Raw genomic sequence first — 20,162 nt, 5'->3', positions numbered from 1 at the left:
TAGTTAACATCTGAAGTTTTAGAATTGGTTTTACTCAATAAAAGCAGAAATAAATTCTGTTTCCCAGTAAAGTATATGTATCTTCTGTTGTTCTTCGAGAAAGGGTTACTCCTGGCTGTCCTAGAACTCACTCTGTAGACCAGACTGGCCTTGAACTCACAGAGATCTGCCTGCCTCTGCTTCTCGAGGGCTGGGACTAAACCTGGGACCACCCGGCTCAGTAAAATATGTCTTACCAGAATAAGATTAAGTGTTTTCAAGGCTTTTAATGAGACTGTATCTTAAAACAACAATATCCAAGTTCTTACCTTTTGCTTTCATAGCTACATACTCATTCAAAATTGTTGTCAAGTTTTTTCCAAATAAGGACTGGAAAGCAAAAAGATCAAGAATTACCAAACCACACACTTTACCACTTTCCCATCATAAAAGCCAATGAATAGATCTAGAGTGCAGAAAATCCTGTAAGGAAAGGGTAGAGAAGCAGGTCACCAACATTCACTAAAGGTATGTGTAACACATCTGAAAGAACTCTGCCTGTCTGAACTGTGACATAAATCCTTATGTAAAACAAACATCATGGTCATAAAAAGCAGTTTTTAGCCTGGAGGTAGTATTTTGTTAACTGTTTAAAAGAAACAATAAGGACCCATGTCAAACCTGTTCTGGCTGACCTGAAAGCCATGTAAACTATGTAAAAATAAAGTTTTAAAAATACGTGTCTATGAGATATCCTTCCTAAGGAGCAGTACATTTTTGTTCTTATTTCTGTCAACATACCCTCATGCCTTTCCTTTTCTTATGAATACAATTCATGAGTAGTCTGTTATAATAGTATGATCACACACTTAAGGTTAGAAAAGAGCAAAGATTTTGGAACCAAGAGTTCTGATTCAAAAAAAGTAACAGCATGCAATAAATTCTTTAAATACCTAAAATTGACTGTAGACATACTAGTATAAAACTTTTATTTTGGACAATATTGAAGACATGCATAATATACTGAGGAAGATGTGTGACAGGCAACTACATTCTTTTTTCCACTCAATTTTCAACACTACACTTTTTTCCCCTCTTACTATAAATCCCAGGTTGGTCTTGGCTTCCTCAGTGCTAGATTAAGGCATATGGTATAGGCCTGTATTCCTAAGTACCTGGGAAGGTAAAGCAGAAGGGGGCTGCAAACTCAAGTTCTGTCAGAGTTACAGAGAAAGATCAAGACCAGCTAAAGTAAGTTAGGAAGATCCCAACTCAAAGAAGTAAAAAAGAAACTGGGATATAGCTCTTATGGAGACTACTTACCCAACATACGTTTGAGAAGGCAGGATATTTAGCTAAGTAATCATTCCCTGTGTGTGTGTGTATGTGTGTGTGTGTGTGTGTGTTTTCTTTCTGATAACGAATTGCAAGTAATCAGTAGCCAGTAGCCAGTAACTAGTTAAATGACTGACTGAAGAAATGGTTCCCCTCTGTATAGGCACAATCATCTCCACTGATAGCATCCTTCCTAACACAGTGATCCTTTATACAGTTCCTCATGTTGTAGTGACCCCTGATCATAAAATTATTTTCACTGCTATTCCATTAACTGTAATTTTGCTACAGTTATGAATCATAATGTAAACATAATGTAATATACAGATGGTCTTAGGTGACCCCTGTGAAAGGTTGTTTGGCAGCCCCCCAGGGCTTACGATCCACTGGTTGAGAACCACTGATCTGTTGAGAGGCAGAAGTCACAGTCATAGAAATATCTCTTCCCTTCCTTCTCTTTTTATCATTTAACTTTATTTCTTGTCTTCACTACTGTTCTGAAACCCAACTAAGAAAAATATTCAATAATACAAAGTAACACAGTAAAGATCTATTGCTATGCAATTTTAAGAACTTTGTGCATTTAGTTTAATGTTTAGAATCTCAGTTTACATCTCTGGAGCTATGTCCAGAGGGTCATAGGGTATACTACCTTTTTAAAGACCCAAGTTCAGTTCCCAGCACTAACACTGGACAATTCACAACTACCTGTAACTACAGCTCCAGGAGACCAATGCCCTCTTCTGACCTCTGAGAGCTCCTGTATCCATGTGTGTATACTCTCATACAAACATGTACAAATACACAGAATCAAAAAAATTAGTAAGTCTTTTAAAAAAATGGGACATTAGTATCTACCTTTCTGTACTTTATAAGTTTTAATTTATGCCGGGCCGTGGTGGTGCACGCCTTTAATCCCAGCACTTGGGAGGCAGAGGCAGGCGGATTTATGAGTTCGAGGCCAGCCTGGTCTACAGAGTGAGTTCCAGGACAGCCAGGGCTACACAGAGAAACCCTGTCTCGAAAAAAACCAAAAAAACCAAACCAAACCAACAACAACAACAACAACAAAAAAAACCCAACCAAACAAATAAGTTTTAATTTTATTTTTTTTCAAGATTTTTGTTTTTCAAATTTTAAAATTCAATGGAGACAGTTCAGAGTTCAGTAGCCTATTCTTAGTACCTTACAGAACTGGATCTTATATAAACAGAAACTTTGGTCAGCACCAAAAGTAACATTAGCATGAAACTACTAGAACTTATTCAGGGTTTGGGAGTTTTCTCTGAAATGTGAATCTAAAATTCTAGATAATACTTAAGCATTATGTTTTATTAGTCTCTTCTGTTATGTGAGTTTTCTAGTCTTTTTCTTGATCTTGACACTTTAAAATGATGTGTTCTGACTCTACAAGATTTATTTATATTTTGTTTGTTTGCGTGTGCAAGTGTCCAAGGAAGCCAAAAGAGGGAGTATGACCCTAAGGAACTGTAGTAAAAGACAGTTGTGAGGTCAGACCAGTGAGAGCCACCAGACATGGGTGCTGGGTAGGAAAGAGCAGCAGGTGCTTGAGTCATCTCTTCTAGTTCCCCAATTTTCCAATTTTTCAGAATTGTTTGTGGTATTCCAACCATTTTTACTACATAAAATTCAGAATTCAGCATGTTGCTTTCTATAAAACTGTGAGGATTCTGACTATGATCAATCTACAAGTGAAATTAGGGAGAACTGACTCAACACTACTGAATTGTTAATTTACACATACAATGCTGATTTTATTCAATTTTTTCTTTCAAGCAGCTCTTAGCAAACATTATACTCATGTTTTGTTACTCAAGCATTCTGTTTGTTGTTATTATAAATAGGTGCTTTAAAAATGAAATAACTTTTCATTGCAGGTATGTAAAAGTAGAGTGGAATTTTTCATATTTTGTGTCCTATGTTTAGACTTCTTATAGAAAAATGACCATTAATAGTTAAAATTTCACTAAGGAGCCATCTTTAACATACATCTACTAGTACCATATGAAAACATGTAATTCCAAAGTATTCTTTTTATATTTAGATATCTACAAAAGAGGTGACAATATTTTTTTAAAGATTTTATATATTTTATGCATGTGAGTACACTATCACTGTCTTCAAACTCACCAGAACAAGGCATCAGATCCCATTGCTGTAGTTGTGAGCCACTATGTGATTGCTGGGAATTGAACTCAGGACCTCTGGAAGAGCAGTCAGTTTTAACCACTGAGCCATCTTTCCAGTCCCGTGACAATAATTTTTTAATTTAAATTTTTATAAGGTCTTGCTGTGTAGCCCAAGTTGGTCTGAAAGTAATGATAAGCATCCTGTCTCAGCCTTCTAAAAATCTGCATTATAGATATATACTACCTGGCTAAATCTCTGTTTCTCAGTTATGTGAATTACACACAGTGATAAGCCGTGTAGCTTTTTGCCAAAGCTGAGTTCCTTGATGACAAGGGTCTTGCTATGATCCCCAGGCTGTCCCTAAATCCCTGGGCTTAAGTGATCCAGTGATTATCTTAGGTTCCCAATCAGATAGGACAACAGACATATGACACAGTGCCTCCTGAAAAAGCTTACATTAAGGTTCTGCTTTTACAGTCTTCTGTGGTGGTTAGTAATGAAAATTTTTTAAAAGGAGTAAGTAACTCACCAGTAAGCAGGCTGGAATAAAACCTTCATCAGTACAGTGTTCTGCATATTCTTTTAAATTTGAACTTTCCAAAATAAAAGTCTGGCATGTAGATGTGAGGTTTTCTTGTTGTAAGTAACCTAAATGAAGAATAGGAGTTTGAATACTTTCAGTAAACTCTGTACTCTTAAAACTGCTAGAGTATGTAGGAAAGCCATAAGTGGAGCCTCAGGCAAAACATGTCAGTGTTTTACAGCCTTTCAGTAGGTTGTGTTGCAGTATAAAGCATGATGATTATGACCACGAATTCCTCCATAGGACCTAGTTAAGCTTGTAAAAAGAGATCATTGACAAAGTGTGACTAGTACATAGTAAAGTTGTAGAAAACCAACAGAGAAATAGTAAGTAAGTACATTCCACTACTCCATGACTTCCACATGCAGGTGAACTAGGTGAGGGGATGGATACATATGCTTACTGGATCATACAAAAACCATATTCTTTCAGGATCACTTATCTGTGTTTGACAAGCCACTTCATGATTTATCAAATCAAAGAGAGATCTATATACACTATGTTAAAGGTCAGAAGGATATTCTTGGTATTAATTCCAATAGGAATTTCAACCTTAACAAGTGAAGGCCAAAGGGTGGTAACCACTTGGCTCTGTAATAAAGTTATCAAAAAAGCTCACTGGAGGAAAAGAAAGAACAGTTTTTTTGTTTGTTTGAGACAGGGTTTCTCTGTGTATCCCTGGGTGTCCTGGGAACTCACTCTGTAGATTAGGCTGGACTCAAATTCAAGGATCTGCCTTCCTCTACCTTGTGGAAATAAAGGCATATGCTACCACCACCTGGCAGGAAGTCTTTTAGTAACTCATGCTGTATCAGGTTGGTATCTGCTTACAAAAATGAAGCTGGCCCCAAAATTCCACTCTATTAAAAAATTAACTCCCCTAAAATCAAATACCTAACTGTAAAATCTAAGGTTATGAAAATGTTTATAAAAACAAACAACAAGAAAGATAATTTTTTTGGCCTTCCTTGAATTGAACAAAGATATAATGATTAAATAACGGTATATTCAGGTATAACACCTGAAACACAAGCAACCAAAGAAAGAGATAAGCTGAATATCAACATCTCAAATTTCTATGCTAATAAGGATACCACAGATAAAGTAAAACAATTTTTAAAATGTAAGAAAATATTTGCATATCATTTATCTGGTAGATGCTAGAAACCAAACTAGACCCTCAAAGGGACAATAATAAAAATACAATCTAATTAAGAAATGAGCAAAAGTTTTGCAAAGAAGATAATACAACTCATGAATAAGACATTCAATTTTACCATATACACTGGGACAGAAATCCTAACACCCTGAATTACTCTTAAAATCATGCTAAATAAAGTTAGCTATGAAAGCCACAGTATTTCAATTATATGTGATGTCCATAAGCAGCAAATTCATACATGAAAGTAGGTAACTGGAGGATGGGGAAACTGTGAGTGCCTGTTATCAGTATGGATTTGTTGTTGGAGATAGGCAATGTTTTGGAATTAATGGTCCTATTCTATATTAGAAATATTATAAGCAACCCAATTTTTATAATGTCAATTACATACTGCATTGAAAAAAAACCCCAACTATAAATTCCTAACACACTATATGAAGGTTTCCTTGTTGCATTGTAATTTTATTTTGGCTGTCTTACCATTCCATCTCTTCAAATTAATCTCAAAAAAAGCCCTTTATTATATTCCCTTCACCTATACTCATAAGTCCCCCATAATAACTGTAAGAAGTCCTTACATTATTTAGCCTAAGTATACTTATCTCAGTGCTGGTAAAATATAACAATCAAAACATTTTTGTTAGTTTTAATAAATGATTTCTTAAGTCTCTTCCTATTTTAAAATTTTAAGGCTTTCTTTACTTGGAAATATACATATACTCTGTTCTAATTATAAACAAACAAAAACAAAGCAGGAGCTGGAAATGGGGTTTCTGATTAAGAGCACTTGCTGCTCTTCCAGAGGACTGGGTTCAGGTTTTAGCACCTACACTGTGGCTATCAACCATTTTTAACTCCAGTTCCAGGAGCCTCCACATTCTCTTTTGACCCTCTTCATTGTTCATGTAGTACAGACACACACACAGGCAAAACAGCCAAATACATACAAATAAATAGATAAATAAAATAATTAAAAACCCAACCCTCATAAGATGGCCTACAAAGCCATCACACATAAGTTTTAAAAAGAGAAGAGCAAGAAAAAGGTCCTATTATTTTAGGCACTGCCTTTATGGTTTGGGTTTACTGCTTTCTTCATATAGTTAACAAATAGGTTTTCTAACTTGTAACTTATATATATAAAAAAAAAAACAAATAAATATTCAAATATTTTTCTGGAGCATAAGAAGCATTTAGAAACCAAACCAAACAAAGCAAAACCAAATAAACAGGAAAAACCTCCAAAGAATTCCTTTATTTCAGATTATCCCAACTTTAAAATTGCTATCATTGAAGATCACATTGCAAGTTAGATGAATTAAAACAAAATACATCTGGCCTAGCTGTTGGGAGCCGACTTTTAGCAGAAAGCGCTAGAAAGCAGCTATCCACATGCTAGCCATGCCTCCAAGGCTTACCACGTGCCTACAAGGGACATGGCAAAAGTGTATAAATACCCCAGATTTCCCTTCAATAAAAAAGACTTGATCAGAACCTCTGTCTTGTCTCCATTCCTTTCGTCTCTTCCCCTTATTCCCACTCTCTCTCTAGACCCTGACCCAAAGACCGGAGTGGCAGTTTGAAGCTGGGCAGTGGTGGCTTACGCCTTTAATCACAGCCTTTGAAAGGCCAAGCCAGGCAGAGCTGAGCAGGCAGCAACATAGTAACTATTTAGGCATTGTTAAGTCTTTTGTCTCTAGCCAGGTTGCAACACCTAGCAAGATAGCTTCAGCTGGTAAAGGCTAATGATTTGGTGTGAACTCCGGAGCCCCCAGTGGAAGGGGCAGCCAACTCCTGAAAGTTGTCTCTGACTTCCACACAAGTGCACATCTTCTCTGTCACACACGACTGTCTTCATCTCACACAAAATAAAATTCAACTGTAAAAAAGCCTTTTCCTGTTTGTGAAATATAATCAGCTTTAAAAAAATTCCTCAGTATTCCCAAAGTATTATTTGAAATGAGGGAGGTGACACTAGGATTCTGTCAACACAAATTTAAAACATATATAAACCACTGAAATCACCTTGGAATCGGGGTAGTTGGAACTTTTTCTTCAGGTTTTGGATTTGGATTAAATCTACCAAATATTTTTTTTCATCATAGAAAGTTCTAAAAGTATTAATCACCTAGATGTATTCAGTCACTTATGACAGGTGGTTGTTATGAAATAGGACTCCTTAACATTTTTCCTTCCTGGAGATCACACATTCCTTAGAAGTGGCATCATCCTAAACGAGGTTAAAAACTGCTCCTCAGAGAAATAGGAAAATTTCATTTTTATGCAATTCAAGATATATATCTAACATAAAAAGATGTATAATTTATTTGTGATATTAAAAATATTTATGGGAAAGGTGGTTAGAAAAACTTTACAATGACTCCTTAAAGGGTATAACAGTCAAACGAAGGTTGAAAAGCAATGTGTTAGACAAAAATTAATGTAATTTCTCAACGTTTTAAAGTAAAAAAATATGATTAATTGTGCTAACATGCCTTAGGAAAAGAATATTAGCTATGACAGTTCATGATACATTGTAAGTCAGTACAAACTTTCGTACTGTATTTGAGAAAAGGCTCTGTGAAAATGGTGCATTACTTTTAATTGTTATATAGCCATTTAGAAATACCTGAGACATTGATGTTCTACTATCAAAGTATGCTTTGGTAAAATTTGAGCTTTAATTTTTGGTTAAATTTGGTAAGTTCTGCTTTTCTTTGTCTTAAAAGCTCAGTAACAATGTAGAAAATACCCGAAAAATTTCAAAGATGCCATTGTTTATATGATTAACTGGTTATGTGTGACAAAAATGCCTACCCACCATCATTAACCATCTGATCATAACCAATTATCAATCACATGACAGATAAAATCTGAGCTATATCAAGGAGCTTCTGAGCTATATCAAGGGGCTTCATAAATTGGGGAAACATTCTAAGAGCTTGGCCTTTTAGGGAAAGACAGACAAAAAGGAGCCCAAAGAAAGCAAGAACCAAAGCTCTGATTGTATAAATATCTCCTTCATGTACTGATTCCCCAGCAATATTGACGGTTTAATATCCTTAAAAGAATACAATTTCTTAATAAGAATAAGTTCTTTTTTTTTGTTTGTTTGTTTGTTTTTTTGAGACAGGGTTTCTCTGTGTAGTCTTGGCTGTCCTGGAACTCACTCTGTAGACCAGGCTGGCCTCGAACTCAGAAATCTGCCTGCCTCTGCCTCCCAAGTGCTGGGATTAAAGAATAAGTTCTTATAAGACAAGTAATAGTGTCTTGTAGTACTAGATCTACAAGTATAAAATGGATGACTTCAATCCACAAATTATGATTCACAAGGAGTTAGAAGTGATTAACTTAGGAAAAGCTAAAAGTACTGAGAAGTACTGGCTATTTATAGGAAGATACAGACTTGAGAATTTACTACCAAGCATGGAAAATTATTGTTCAAGGGGGTAATATGTCCCAAAGTATTGATAGCATATATGTAGGAACATGCCTAGCATGAGTGCTGCATAAAAGATAAGAATAGTTAATAAGCTTCAATAGAAAAGACTTAATGGTTAAAAACCATAGAAACTGGACCGGAGAGATGGCTCATCAGTCAAGACTGTATATTATTCCAAAGGACCTGAGTTTGATTCCTGGCATCCACTTTAGGTGGTTTACAACTGCCTGAAAATCCAGCTCCATGAAACCTAGTGACTCTAGGCTCCACACACCAAAAATGTGGTGTGGGTGCACGCACACACACATACACACAGAGATTTAAAAATAAAGTAACATAAACATGAAACACTTCAAGTGTCAGAAGTGAATGTAGGTATTATTCAATATGCAGAATGATCACAATTGCATTCTGGTTAATGTTTATTATATTACTGTCTTTAATACAAAGAAAATAAAACCAATAACTCCTGATCTCTTAAGAATATGTCAATACTGGTCCTGTTTGCCCTTAAACTAATTCTTTATTTTCTAGGACTCTATTTTGGAAGCTAGACTTCAAACAGGCTCACCTGTAGGCTGGCTTCTGGCTAAGTTTGCTAAAAGGGCAAGGGCTTGTCTCAGGATGGAATTCAGGAGGAAGAAGCCTTATTCTTTGATTGTTTCAAGGATCTTTGCTCTGACTATAGACAGTCCCTTATCAGAAAAGTCTTCAGTTTCATCTTCCACATAGTTGTCTCTGGTTTGCTTTATATTTTCTTGACTCCTGATTAGCATGGCTTCCTGCCGTGTTAACTAATCTATGAGTTCCCTCATCACATAAGCTGAGAAGCTTTTGTACCATCTGTGTAACCAATTCACTCATTAAATCTTATCACATTAAACATATGACTTAGTTTCTGCTTTCTGAATGGACGCCAACTCATACAGAACGTAACTTACTTATGAAATTGAACAAATCTGAACCCTTCAATCATGAAAGTACTCCTTTTATACAAAGAACTTAACATGTTTGAAGTTCCTAAGAACTCTGAAGCGTGAATCCAAAAACTCTTGCTTGAGTCCAAGATAGAGAATACAGAGTAAGAAAGCTTCAGTTTAGAAAGAAGAAAATTTAGAGGTAGATAGTAGTTAATTAGTACTATAAAACTATAAACTTAAAAATTGCTATAATGATCAATTTTATTATATGTACCTTACCAAAAAAAAATCTCTACCCACCAACAACTTTAATAAGACAGTAGAGAAATTATCAACTGTAGCTACTGAAAGAACTTTCTGATATCACATTTGACTTAAACCTTTAATACAAGTATATTAGACACACGGGGGAAAGGAATATGTAATATTTAGAAGAACTAAAGTACTTTAGTATACTGCAACCTAGCACAAATATTGAAAAGATGGGTCTGGGTAGAAAGAGAAGTATAATCAGTTCCACAGAGCACTTCTATGAGATATTAGTAAAAGCCAAACTGATGACTTAGAGGCAGCAAGCAATGTATCTTGGTCTCTACAATACTTTGAAAAATGCCACCGAGGCAGTAAATAGCTGGCTATGGCTGAGTAGAGAGCACTTAGGTGAATACTCAGTGCAGTAAGCTGAAGAATTAGAGGAAAGTGAATTGGTAAAGCTACTATACTAAGTAATAAGCAGTTTAACTAGGAAATCTATTGGGTGACATAGGGCACTGGATAATGTGAGATGGAGTTTAGGAACACGACAACAGAACAAACAACAAAAACCATAAGCAATCAAAAGAGAGGGGCTAACGATGGTGAGGGGTTACCACAGAAGGACCTGAGCAATAAACTTGTAGACAGAGCTATACATACATATAAAAAGATAATACTAAATCACAGAGTTGAGAGTAGCGGGAGGCTTTTTTTTTATTCCAAGCTCAAAAGTGGTTCAATGTTTAGATGCTTCAGCAATATTTGCAACAAGAGTATACATGAATTGAAAGTAGAGTATATGGAAAGACATCACAATTCCAAAACAGAATGGGAGGTCTGCTGGAATTCATGGCACTGAAAGTGGAATCTGAATAATAAAGATGATCTTAAGGATGAAAAGCAACAACTTGAGTTTATAGGCATCAAGAGAAAAAGTTACAACTTATTGGTGGGGCAGAAACATAATTATTCCAATTAGAAAGACTGTGTCATTTCCTTAAGGTTTTCTTAACAAGGCAGGACTTTCCCTTTAGGGGATATGCTGACAGTATGTAAAGCCCCTCTGCACCCCCTTTCTTACATCTAGGAATGACATCCTATTGGTAATAACGAAAAGAAATCAGGATTGCTGTTAAGCACTCCATAAAATCCGAAGGAAAAAAACGGAAAAAAACTCATAAAAATTATCCACTTTTCAATGTTCATATTGCCAAAATCGAGCAGCCATTTTTGAGGCTATGATCAAGGAATTTTATATGAATCACAAGACAGCTAAAAGTCAAAGTTCTTATCAATACGTACAGAGAAGAAAAAATATTCACAATGTGGGTCTACTTTTCACCAATTTTCGTATGAGACTAATTTAAAAATTACAAGAAAGCTAACTTTTAAAATCACAGGTATAAATTTAGGTCAACTACCCAAGTCTGATGAAGTAGAAAAAAATTTAAACATCCAATGCATTAGTTTTAGTGTTTAAGTCTCCAAAAATAGACTGTAGAGCCGTTCAGAGCCTCTTAAATGTCGGGCTAAACGTGCAATTTTTATTTTTTGGACAGGACTGGGCACAAAGCAAATGTTCGTAACGGCTGTGGAAACTATGGAAGGATTCCACATACTTTGACCACTTTGTTTTTAGAGATGTCGCAAATGTTTCAAAGTCACTGTCCAGTTTTGAGCCTAAGAGGCTCTTGTTCCCTACAGAACAATCCCTTTTATTCTTTCAAAGGACAAACAACGAAAACAATCTTTCACGTAGACAGTATTTCCCGACCGACCAGTGGTCTATGAACAGGCCCTTTTCGAAAATGGAGGAAAACGAGGGCTAGAACGTGTGCCACCAGAAGTCAGTCGTCGTACCTCCTAAATATTTGCTCAAGACACGCTGCCGTTCTGAAATATGCAATTGGCGTTTCAAGCCTCTACGGTGGGCCAAGAGTGTGGGGACCTCCCTGTGTCCCAAATTCCTAGTGCTAAGGTCGGGTTATGGGTAAGGGCGTCGGAAAGTCTTTCTACAACGATGGGCGGCCGGGGAAGCGGGATTTTTCTCCCTTTTCCTTTATCAGCCCCGGCTCTGACAAGGGAAAGGGTGGGGACACGCAGCCTCGTCCATCACGCAGACGACACTCCTTCAGGTGTCCCAGCGGGCCTGGCTGTGCCTCGGAATCCAGGCCCCAGGTGTTCCACGCCGAGCTTCTTTCTCCCTTCGGCTGCCCCCATCGCGCAGCACGATGAGAAGGGGCATCCCCACACCAAGGAGCTTCAAATGTCCGAAGCCGCCGAGGGACCGAGCCTCCCTGCTAGTCTAAACTTGGACGCGAGCAGACCACTCCTCAAAGCTTCCCCACCCCAAGCAACCCTCCCCCCACAGCCCCTGGTCTCTCCGTCCCTTCAGCCCAGTCCGATCACCCGCCCTCCCGGGCCAGCGCTTACCCAATACCAGCCTGGCTACATCCGAGGGTAACAGCATGATCCGAGCTGCACAGGAAGCCGCCTGAAGGAACGAGACTCAACTCAAAGCAAACGCGGCGACAGCCCCGGCGCCGCCGCATCTCCCGGTTCCACTGGCGGTGCTGAACCCGCGGCAATTTGTCCCGCCTCTTTCGTGCCACACCAACCAATCGCTTCCGCGGGAGACAGAAAGGCGCCGAAATGAAACCCGCCTCCGTTCTCCTCGGAATCGTCGTCATTTCCGTCTGCGGAAGGTTGGGGCCTGAGAGGACCCGGTGGCCGGGTCGGCCCCTGGGCGGAGTTGCCGGAGCGAGGTCGATCGCCATTGGTGCGCAGTGCGCAGGCGCGTTTCCTCAGTCCGGGTGAATGTTTTGAGGGGAGAGTGTTTTGAGTTGGAGAGCTCGTGATCTCAAGGCGCAAGCGCAGTCGTGCAGCGGCTCAAGCCGACTTCTTCCTTTGGGGCACCCGTGCTGTACCAACTTGCTGCTTTTGAACCGGAAGCGGGAAGGCGTGCGTGCAAAACCAGCTGCTAGATCCGTGCACGCGGGAAAAGGCCAAGTGACCTGGGTTTGCATTGGCAGGCAGAATGCAACGGTAGGAGCAAGGAACGAACGCTTGGGCTTCTGTGAGGAAAAATTCTCATCAGACCCCATTTTCCCTTAGTTTTCGAATGGCTCTTACCCCTTTGCTGGATGGCCGTCATCTTCTCCCTCTTTCTGCAGACCCTAGGTGGAGTGAGCCTGAACCTTCCCTTCTGCGCGTTTCTCTTTTTTGTATGTCACCTTAAGGGTTCTGGTCGGTCTAGGAGTTTTGTTTTTTTTTTTTTTTTTTTCCTTTCAAATCTCATACGGTCCCAGACCGTTCGTTTATTTATATTTAAACTACAGGTTTGCACATGTTCGTAGGTAAGAGCATTGACTCGGAAATCACAGTCTCGAGAGTTCGAATTCTTATTGTCAGTTGTATTACCTGTGCTGTCTTGAGTGAGGTAAGTGTTGCCACTGTTTTACCTGATCTCCCCTCCGCACCCCAACCCAGAACAGGTAATTAGACAGCTACTTTTTCAGAGCAATAATGTGATAGAAGAACTGCGTTAGCCGAGGAAGGACTGGTTCAGTGGAAAATGAGCCTGAAAGAATCAACTTTGTTGCTAGACCTCGCCGGGTGTAAATTGTTCTGCAAGATGGTAGGGAAGCTTTCAGACAGAAGGAAGTGTATGAAAAGGTGCAAAATGTAGAGCAAGGTGGAAAAAAAAAAACAGTCATCAAAATAAAGTGATTGTAAGAGAAGACAGTAACAAGATGACACATTTGCTCTGTGTGTGTGTGTGTGTGTGTGTGTGTGTGTGTGTGTGTGTGTGAGTGTGAGAGAGAGAGAGATTGAGAGAGAAACAGAAAACTCCTTGAGGTACATACTGGTATCATTTTCTCATTTAGCATCCAGAAAACAGGTTTTCGAGGTTAACCAACATGTTGCAGGTTGCATAACTGGTAATTGAATGGACTTGGATGGAACAATACAACCTGACCATAGAACCCATCCTTTTGCAACCCAGAGTAGCCACTAATTCACACTTGTGCTGCCTGAGCCTCCCCCAGGCCTGACAATATAGTACTGCCATACCTGACTGAGCCCCAGTGCTTTTTACCACTAGCCAAGACTAGCATGCTAGAGGTGGGGTTATTTCCAGGAAGGTGAGATATAATTATTGTCAAAACACATCAACCTGACTGAACCCTCAAAAGGGAGATTCAGTTTGTCTGTTCAGAGGCTTTTGCTTAGGAAGCTTTTTCAGTTGAATGTTGGGAGCTAAACATATGTTACCTGTTTTAATGTCTCAGTAGCATTTGTTCACTTGATAGCTTACTCTTACTCTAGTTGGATAGCTTGGTTCTGCTCCCCCCCCCCCATTTGTTTTGTTTGTTTGCTGTTTTCGAGACAGGGTTTCTCTGTTGCCCTGGCTGTCCTGGAACTCACTCTGTAGACCAGGCTAGCCTTGAACTGAGCAGATCTACTCTGCCTCTGCCTTTCTCTTTCTCTCTGCCTCTTTGCCTCTGCCTCCTGTGTGCTGGGATTAAAGGGGCACACCACCACTGCCTGTTTTTTGTTTTGGATTGTAACCTGGAACATTTCATGAATGTATGCATCATTATGATAATGCATGCATTATCATGCTGGACAAAGGACACATTTGAGAATTAGAGCCTAATTTTGGTATATTTTAAGAAAATGTCCTATAGAAATGTTAAGAAAAATTATTGTGTCTTTGATCACAGTGTGCCTCTGGATGTACAGTTAGGTTTAAATGTATAACTAATATCTAAAATAATTACATACAGGTCTATGCACAGTTAGCTTAATGTATAGCTAATGTCTATTATGATTACATACAGGTCTAAAGTATAGCTTACTGGCACATTACATGTTTAGTATGCTTAAGACACTGAGACAGTCCTCAGCACCAAAAATTAAATGAAATTGTGTATATTGCTTTGTTTTTCCAGGTGAGGATGCGTGTTCTGAAATCTTAAACCATGAGTCTAGCACTTAACGATCTGCTCATTTGCTGCCGGCAGTTAGAACATGACAGAGCTACAGAACGAAGGGTAAGTCATTATTTGAAATAGTTTTTCTTGAAACAAATGTCTGATTGGTAACATTGTATATTATTATTATTATTATTATTATTTATTATTATATTTTTCATTTTTTAGAAAGAAGTGGATAAGTTTAAGCGCCTGATTCAGGATCCTGAAACAGTTCAACATTTAGACAGGCATTCTGATTCCAAACAAGGAAAATACCTGAATTGGGATGCTGTTTTCAGGTATCCTCTTTGAATATTGTTACTATCGTTCTTTTTCTTTTTGTGATACCATTTTACTCTTTAATTTTGTTCACTGTATATCACTGTGTGTTACATAGGGCATTGGCCCTTAGTGGTTATCCGAAAGTTTTAAAAACCCATATAGAACACTGGAAGGTTTAAGTCATTTCTTCAATAGAGTACTTCAGATGTATATCCTGTAAGATCAAGAAAAAGACATCATAGGATTCCTGTCATACTGCTTTCTTGAGGCTGAGGCGGGAGGTGCATGAGGTCCAAGCCAGCCTGGCTTTCATAGTGAGTTCCAGTCCTATCTGGTCTATATAGTGAAATCTTGTCTCAAACAAAACAAAACAACAGATTAAAGATTCAGTACATTTTGATAATAAGAATTTGTTTCAATTTTATTCCAAATGTAAGTTACAATAGCACGGGCCTATAATCTCAGTACTCTGGAGGCAGAGATAGGCAGATCTCTGAATTCTAGGCCTGTCTTGTCTATAAGAATTTCAGGACAGCCAGGGCTAACAGAGGGATCTTGCCTCAAAACAACAAAATAAGTAAGTTATATGTTTACCATTTTATTATTGCTGATTATAAGTAACTGCCATGAGTTAAATTATACTAAAGCAAGTAAAATAAATATTGGAATACTTTCAGATTAAAGCAGTTTAAAAACTTGTTTGTGGCAGAGTTGATATGTTTTATTTTATTAAGTTGAAAACTTCATTTTCAACATAAGTTCATTAAAAACAGATATTGTAATACTTGTTGGGGAAAGAAAAGGAGTTTTGTAAAAAAAAATATAAAACTATTATTTGTGTGTGTGTGTGTGTTTGTTTCTTTTTGTCTGTCAAGTAAGTGTGTGCAGGCAGGCTCCTGGGAATCCAAAAGTAGACACTGGATATCCTTAAACTAGAGTTATATAGAGGTTGTAAGCTGTCCTGCGTGGATGCTGGGAACTAAACTCTAGTCCTTTGGAAGAACAGTGACGACCTTACTCATTGAGCCGTCTCATCGGCACCCCCCCAAACAATTTAAAGTTCATGTAGAATTTAACCTGAAGCTGGTGTGTTGGTATAACCCATAACCTTGGCTCTTGGGAAGGTGATAGAAGAATATAATGAGTTCAGTTACAAATACGCAAAATAAACAACTATACTAAGGAAGGTATTCATATTCCTTTATACAGTATTAAGTTGTTTTAGAATACCTACAGATAAACTTTTGGACAGGGTGGGGCTTGAGTTTTTGAGAAAGGGTTTCTCTGTGTAGCTCTGGCTGTCTTGGAACTTGCTCTGTAGACCAGGTTGGCCACTAACTCACAGGGATCTGCCTGCCTCTCCCTCCCCGGTGCTGGGACCAAAGGTGTGCACTACCATGCTAAAACTCTGGATCTTAAAATAAAACCAGGCTGGCCTTGAACTCAAAGGGAATTTGCCTCTGCCTCTTGAGTGATGGGATTAAAGGCATGTACCACCACGGCTCAGCCGTTTATTTTTTTATCTTTTACTAAACTCTAAATGCACATAACATGGAAAAATGCATGCATTCTCTTTGAGAGTTTAATTTATTTGCAGTATAACAATTACTGTTTTGTTTTTGGTTTTGTTTGTTTGTCTTTGGCTTCTTAAAAATCTGGTGTCCATGGGTGTATGTACAATTAGTGTTATTATCTGTTTTTATAAGCTGATTAGATAGGCCAGATTTGCATCCATACTGGCCAGCCATCGTTTAAAGACCAGAAATATAACAAATTGCTCATAATATAAGGAGAGTTGAACATCCATCAGTAGCTTTCTGTGCAAGCAGGTAAGGTGAAAGAAAACCATGCAGGTTACAGATTAAGAGCTTTACAGGCAAGGCTTTGTATTGATTTTGCACCTTGTTAGACTTTGAACAAGAGATTGTTTCATTTAGCTGGTTGGTACAACAGTGTGGTTTAAAGGATGCTTTGGGGGAAGATACACAGGAGTTTTCAAATGAAAAAATATAAATATTAACGAGGATATGTTTTTTTTTTCTTGAAGGTTTTTGCAGAAGTACATTCAAAAAGAAACAGAAAGTCTGAGAACAGCAAAATCAAATGTATCAGCCTCCACACAAACCTCCAGACAGAAGAAGATGCAAGAGATCAGCAGTTTGGTCAGATACTTCATCAAATGTGCAAATAAAAGTAAGAAACATTGGCTGGGTGTGCTGGGGTACTCCTTTAATTCCAGCACTCAGAGGCAGAGGCAGGTGGCCTGGTCTACAAAGTAAGTTCCAGGACAGCCACAGCTATTACACAAAGGAGCCCCGTCTTAAAAAAGCAAGATAAAAAAAGTTAACATTATGTATTACACACAAATGCTTCAGTAGTTACCATAGCATAAACTTGATCTTAATACGGTAGCATAGAAATTAAGTACTTTTTGAAATTTCTAGCACATATACTGGCTTTTAATATAGCAGGTTCAAAATTTAGAGAAATTTAGCATAAAATGTTTAATCTCAGAAGTGGAAGGATTAAAAATTAATGCTTCAGTTCCACCGTTCTTTCAAGTTGTCCTCTGACCTTGCACATGCTCCGTGCATGGGTGCCTTAGTGTACACATGAGCGCGTGCATGCACACGAAGCAAATAAACGGGAAATGTGTCTTCATTGATTACTGCTCTACTTTATTTATTTATTTTTAAAGATTTATTTATTTGGTTCATGTATGTGAGCACACTGTTTCTTTTCCAACACAGCAGAATATGTCATCAGATCCTCTTACAGATGGTTGTGAGCCACCATGTGGTTGCTGGAAATTGAACTCAGGACCTATGGAAGAGCTGTCAGTGCTCTTAACCACTTCTTCTTCTTCTTTTTTGTTTGTTTGTTTGTTTTTGCTAAGATTTGCTTATTTATGTCTCTGAGTTGTTTTGTCTGCATATATGTAAGTATACCATATATTCCAGTATATATATATATATATATATATATATATATATATATATATATAATATATTCAATATATTCATATATTGAAGAAATCAGGAGAATCCTCTGGGACTGGATAGTTTTATGTAAGTACTGGGAACCAAACCCAGGTCCTCTCCAAGAATATCAAAGGCTCTTAGCCACTAAGCTGTATCTCCCACCCCTCTAACTTAAGTTATACACAGAAAACCTAGTATTTATTTCAACATGATATCATTTGATATATTTGAATTCCTTAGTGTTCCTTCTCTAAGGAAAATGGACTTAATTCCTTCAGCTCACTGACCTAGTTTTTATTTTACTATCTCTTTAATATTCTTGAGTTTGTTATTTCTCAAAGAGTGGCACTCAGATTTGTAGTATGATCTAGGTGACACAGTCTACAGCATATTTGTTTCAGTTTTGTTTTTTGAAGCAGGGTCTTTTAGTGTAGCCCAGCTCGGCCTCAGATATGGGATCCTGGTACCTCAAGTCTTCCTCAGTGCGTGGATTGCAAATGCGTGCCTCCATGCTGGCTATGAACTTTATTTATTTATTTGTTTGTTTGTTTGTTTATTTATATGCATGATTGGGAGGTCTGTTTGGTAGCATCCAGCTTGTGGTTTTTGTTAAAGAGTTTCTTGTTGGCCTGGAGGTTGCTAAATAGGCCAACAAGCCCCGGGGATCCTTCTGTCTAATTTGTGCTAAGATTACAAGTGCACGCCACAATGCCCAACTCTTTTGTGTGGGGTCTGGGAGATCAAACGTAGGACCTCATGCTTGTAAGGCAAGCACTTTACCAACTAAACTATCACCCCAGCATTTATTCTTTACATTTATTTATTCTGAGATAACACTAGCCTCTTGAGCCGGGCAGTGGTGCACGCCTTTAATCCCAGCACTTGGGAGGCAGAGGCAGGTGGATTTCTGAGTTTGAGGCCAGCCTGGTCTACAGAGTGAGTTCCAGGACAGCCAGGACTACACAGAGAAACCCTATCTCGAAAAACCAAAAACCAAAACCAAAAAAACCCTAGCCTCTTGTAGTCAAAACACACAGCTTTAGCTCAATATTGTGCTATTATTTAAAGAAAAAAATGAATAAAAATCAAGTCTTTTCTTATTTTTTGGTTAGTGATAAGTCACATATGTTTCATCCTGAACTTCCGTAGTTAAGTGTGTGTATGTGAAGATAGAAGGCGATTAAACCTGAGCCGTGTGTGTGTTAGATCAGCTCTCCTTTGCTGAGAAGCACCTCTAGTCTCAACATTTGATATTTTGAAGGTAGTTTTAAAATATTTTTACTACATTTTATTTATTTTGTGTACATGTGTGTGTGCATTTACTATGATGTACTCATGGGTGTTAAAGGACAACTTGTAGGTGTTGGCTCTCTCCTTTTGCCATATGGGTCCTGGGGTTTGAACTCAGATCATCAGGCTTGCCCACAAGTACCATAAAATGGAGTCATCTTGCTGACCTCAAGAATGACACTTTTGAAGCAGAAATGCAAGATCCTCATAAGCTTTTGCAAAGAAGTGGACTTTACATTAGTGCTGAAAGCTAAAATAAAAACCATCTGTTGAAAGATTTCAGACTTTGTACATTCTGTATAAATAAGGATATGGAATTGTGATCGCAAATTTAGGTTAAAAATGAGGCAAATCCATGGTCTGCCATGATGGCTCAGCAGTAGAAGGCATCTTCTGCCAAGCCTGACAACCTGATTTTAGTCCCTAGGACCCACGTGATAGGAGAGAACTGAGTTGTTCATGAGTACTATGCACACAGCCATGCATATACACACATAAAAATGTAATTGTAAAATCCAGATGATGGGAAATGTTTAGTAAAAGTACATAGGTTGTTGACTAATGATACATTAGAATAAATCTAATGAACAGTGGTTTAAAGAAGTTTTCTATTCTCCCGAGATTTCATTTTTAGACAGCTGTAAACCCTCCCTGTATATTCTAGCTGAGAAAAAAGAAAGCTACACGGAAATGATCTGTACTTGATTTGGCTCGAGTGGTAGCTTTGTATTTACTCAAACACTGTTCTAGTGGCTTGTAAAATTGGGATCTTAATTTGTACTATGTAATTTCTGAGTGAAAGA

General features: G+C 38.1%; 2 protein-coding genes across 5 annotated transcripts in view; one reads left to right on the top strand and one right to left on the bottom strand.

Annotated features, from left to right (window-relative positions):
• Npat (nuclear protein, coactivator of histone transcription) overlaps positions 1 to 12,450 on the bottom strand; it is a 36,166-nt gene extending 23,716 nt beyond the window's left edge. Inside the window, exons 1-3 of one of the 2 annotated variants that reach the window (XM_076925227.1) lie at positions 12,261 to 12,450; positions 3,995 to 4,113; positions 309 to 369 (exon numbers count right to left, since the gene is read on the bottom strand). In XM_076925227.1, the coding sequence (XP_076781342.1) occupies positions 309 to 369; positions 3,995 to 4,113; positions 12,261 to 12,297 (217 nt within the window). In that variant the 5' untranslated portion in view covers positions 12,298 to 12,450. The remainder of the gene's footprint in view (positions 1 to 308; positions 370 to 3,994; positions 4,114 to 12,260) is intronic. The other variant, XM_076925228.1, reaches the window with a different exon arrangement.
• A 179-nt stretch (positions 12,451 to 12,629) lies between these two features.
• The window catches only part of Atm (ATM serine/threonine kinase), a 104,608-nt gene continuing 97,075 nt past the window's right edge, over positions 12,630 to 20,162 (top strand). The window contains exons 1-5 of one of the 3 annotated variants that reach the window (XM_076925225.1): positions 12,637 to 12,872; positions 13,184 to 13,266; positions 14,783 to 14,884; positions 14,993 to 15,105; positions 17,136 to 17,281. In XM_076925225.1, coding sequence (XP_076781340.1) covers positions 14,813 to 14,884; positions 14,993 to 15,105; positions 17,136 to 17,281 — 331 coding nt within the window. In that variant the 5' untranslated portion in view covers positions 12,637 to 12,872; positions 13,184 to 13,266; positions 14,783 to 14,812. Of the gene's footprint in view, positions 12,873 to 13,183; positions 13,267 to 14,782; positions 14,885 to 14,992; positions 15,106 to 17,135; positions 17,282 to 20,162 lie in introns of all 3 variants that reach the window. The other 2 variants (XM_076925226.1, XM_076925224.1) reach the window with 2 other exon arrangements.

Source organism: Arvicanthis niloticus, chromosome 26, assembly GCF_011762505.2.
Source record: "Arvicanthis niloticus isolate mArvNil1 chromosome 26, mArvNil1.pat.X, whole genome shotgun sequence".
Classification (NCBI taxonomy): domain Eukaryota; kingdom Metazoa; phylum Chordata; class Mammalia; order Rodentia; family Muridae; genus Arvicanthis; species Arvicanthis niloticus.
The sequence above is the reverse complement of the archived record's forward strand: the minus strand, read 5'-3'. Positions and strand labels throughout refer to the sequence as shown.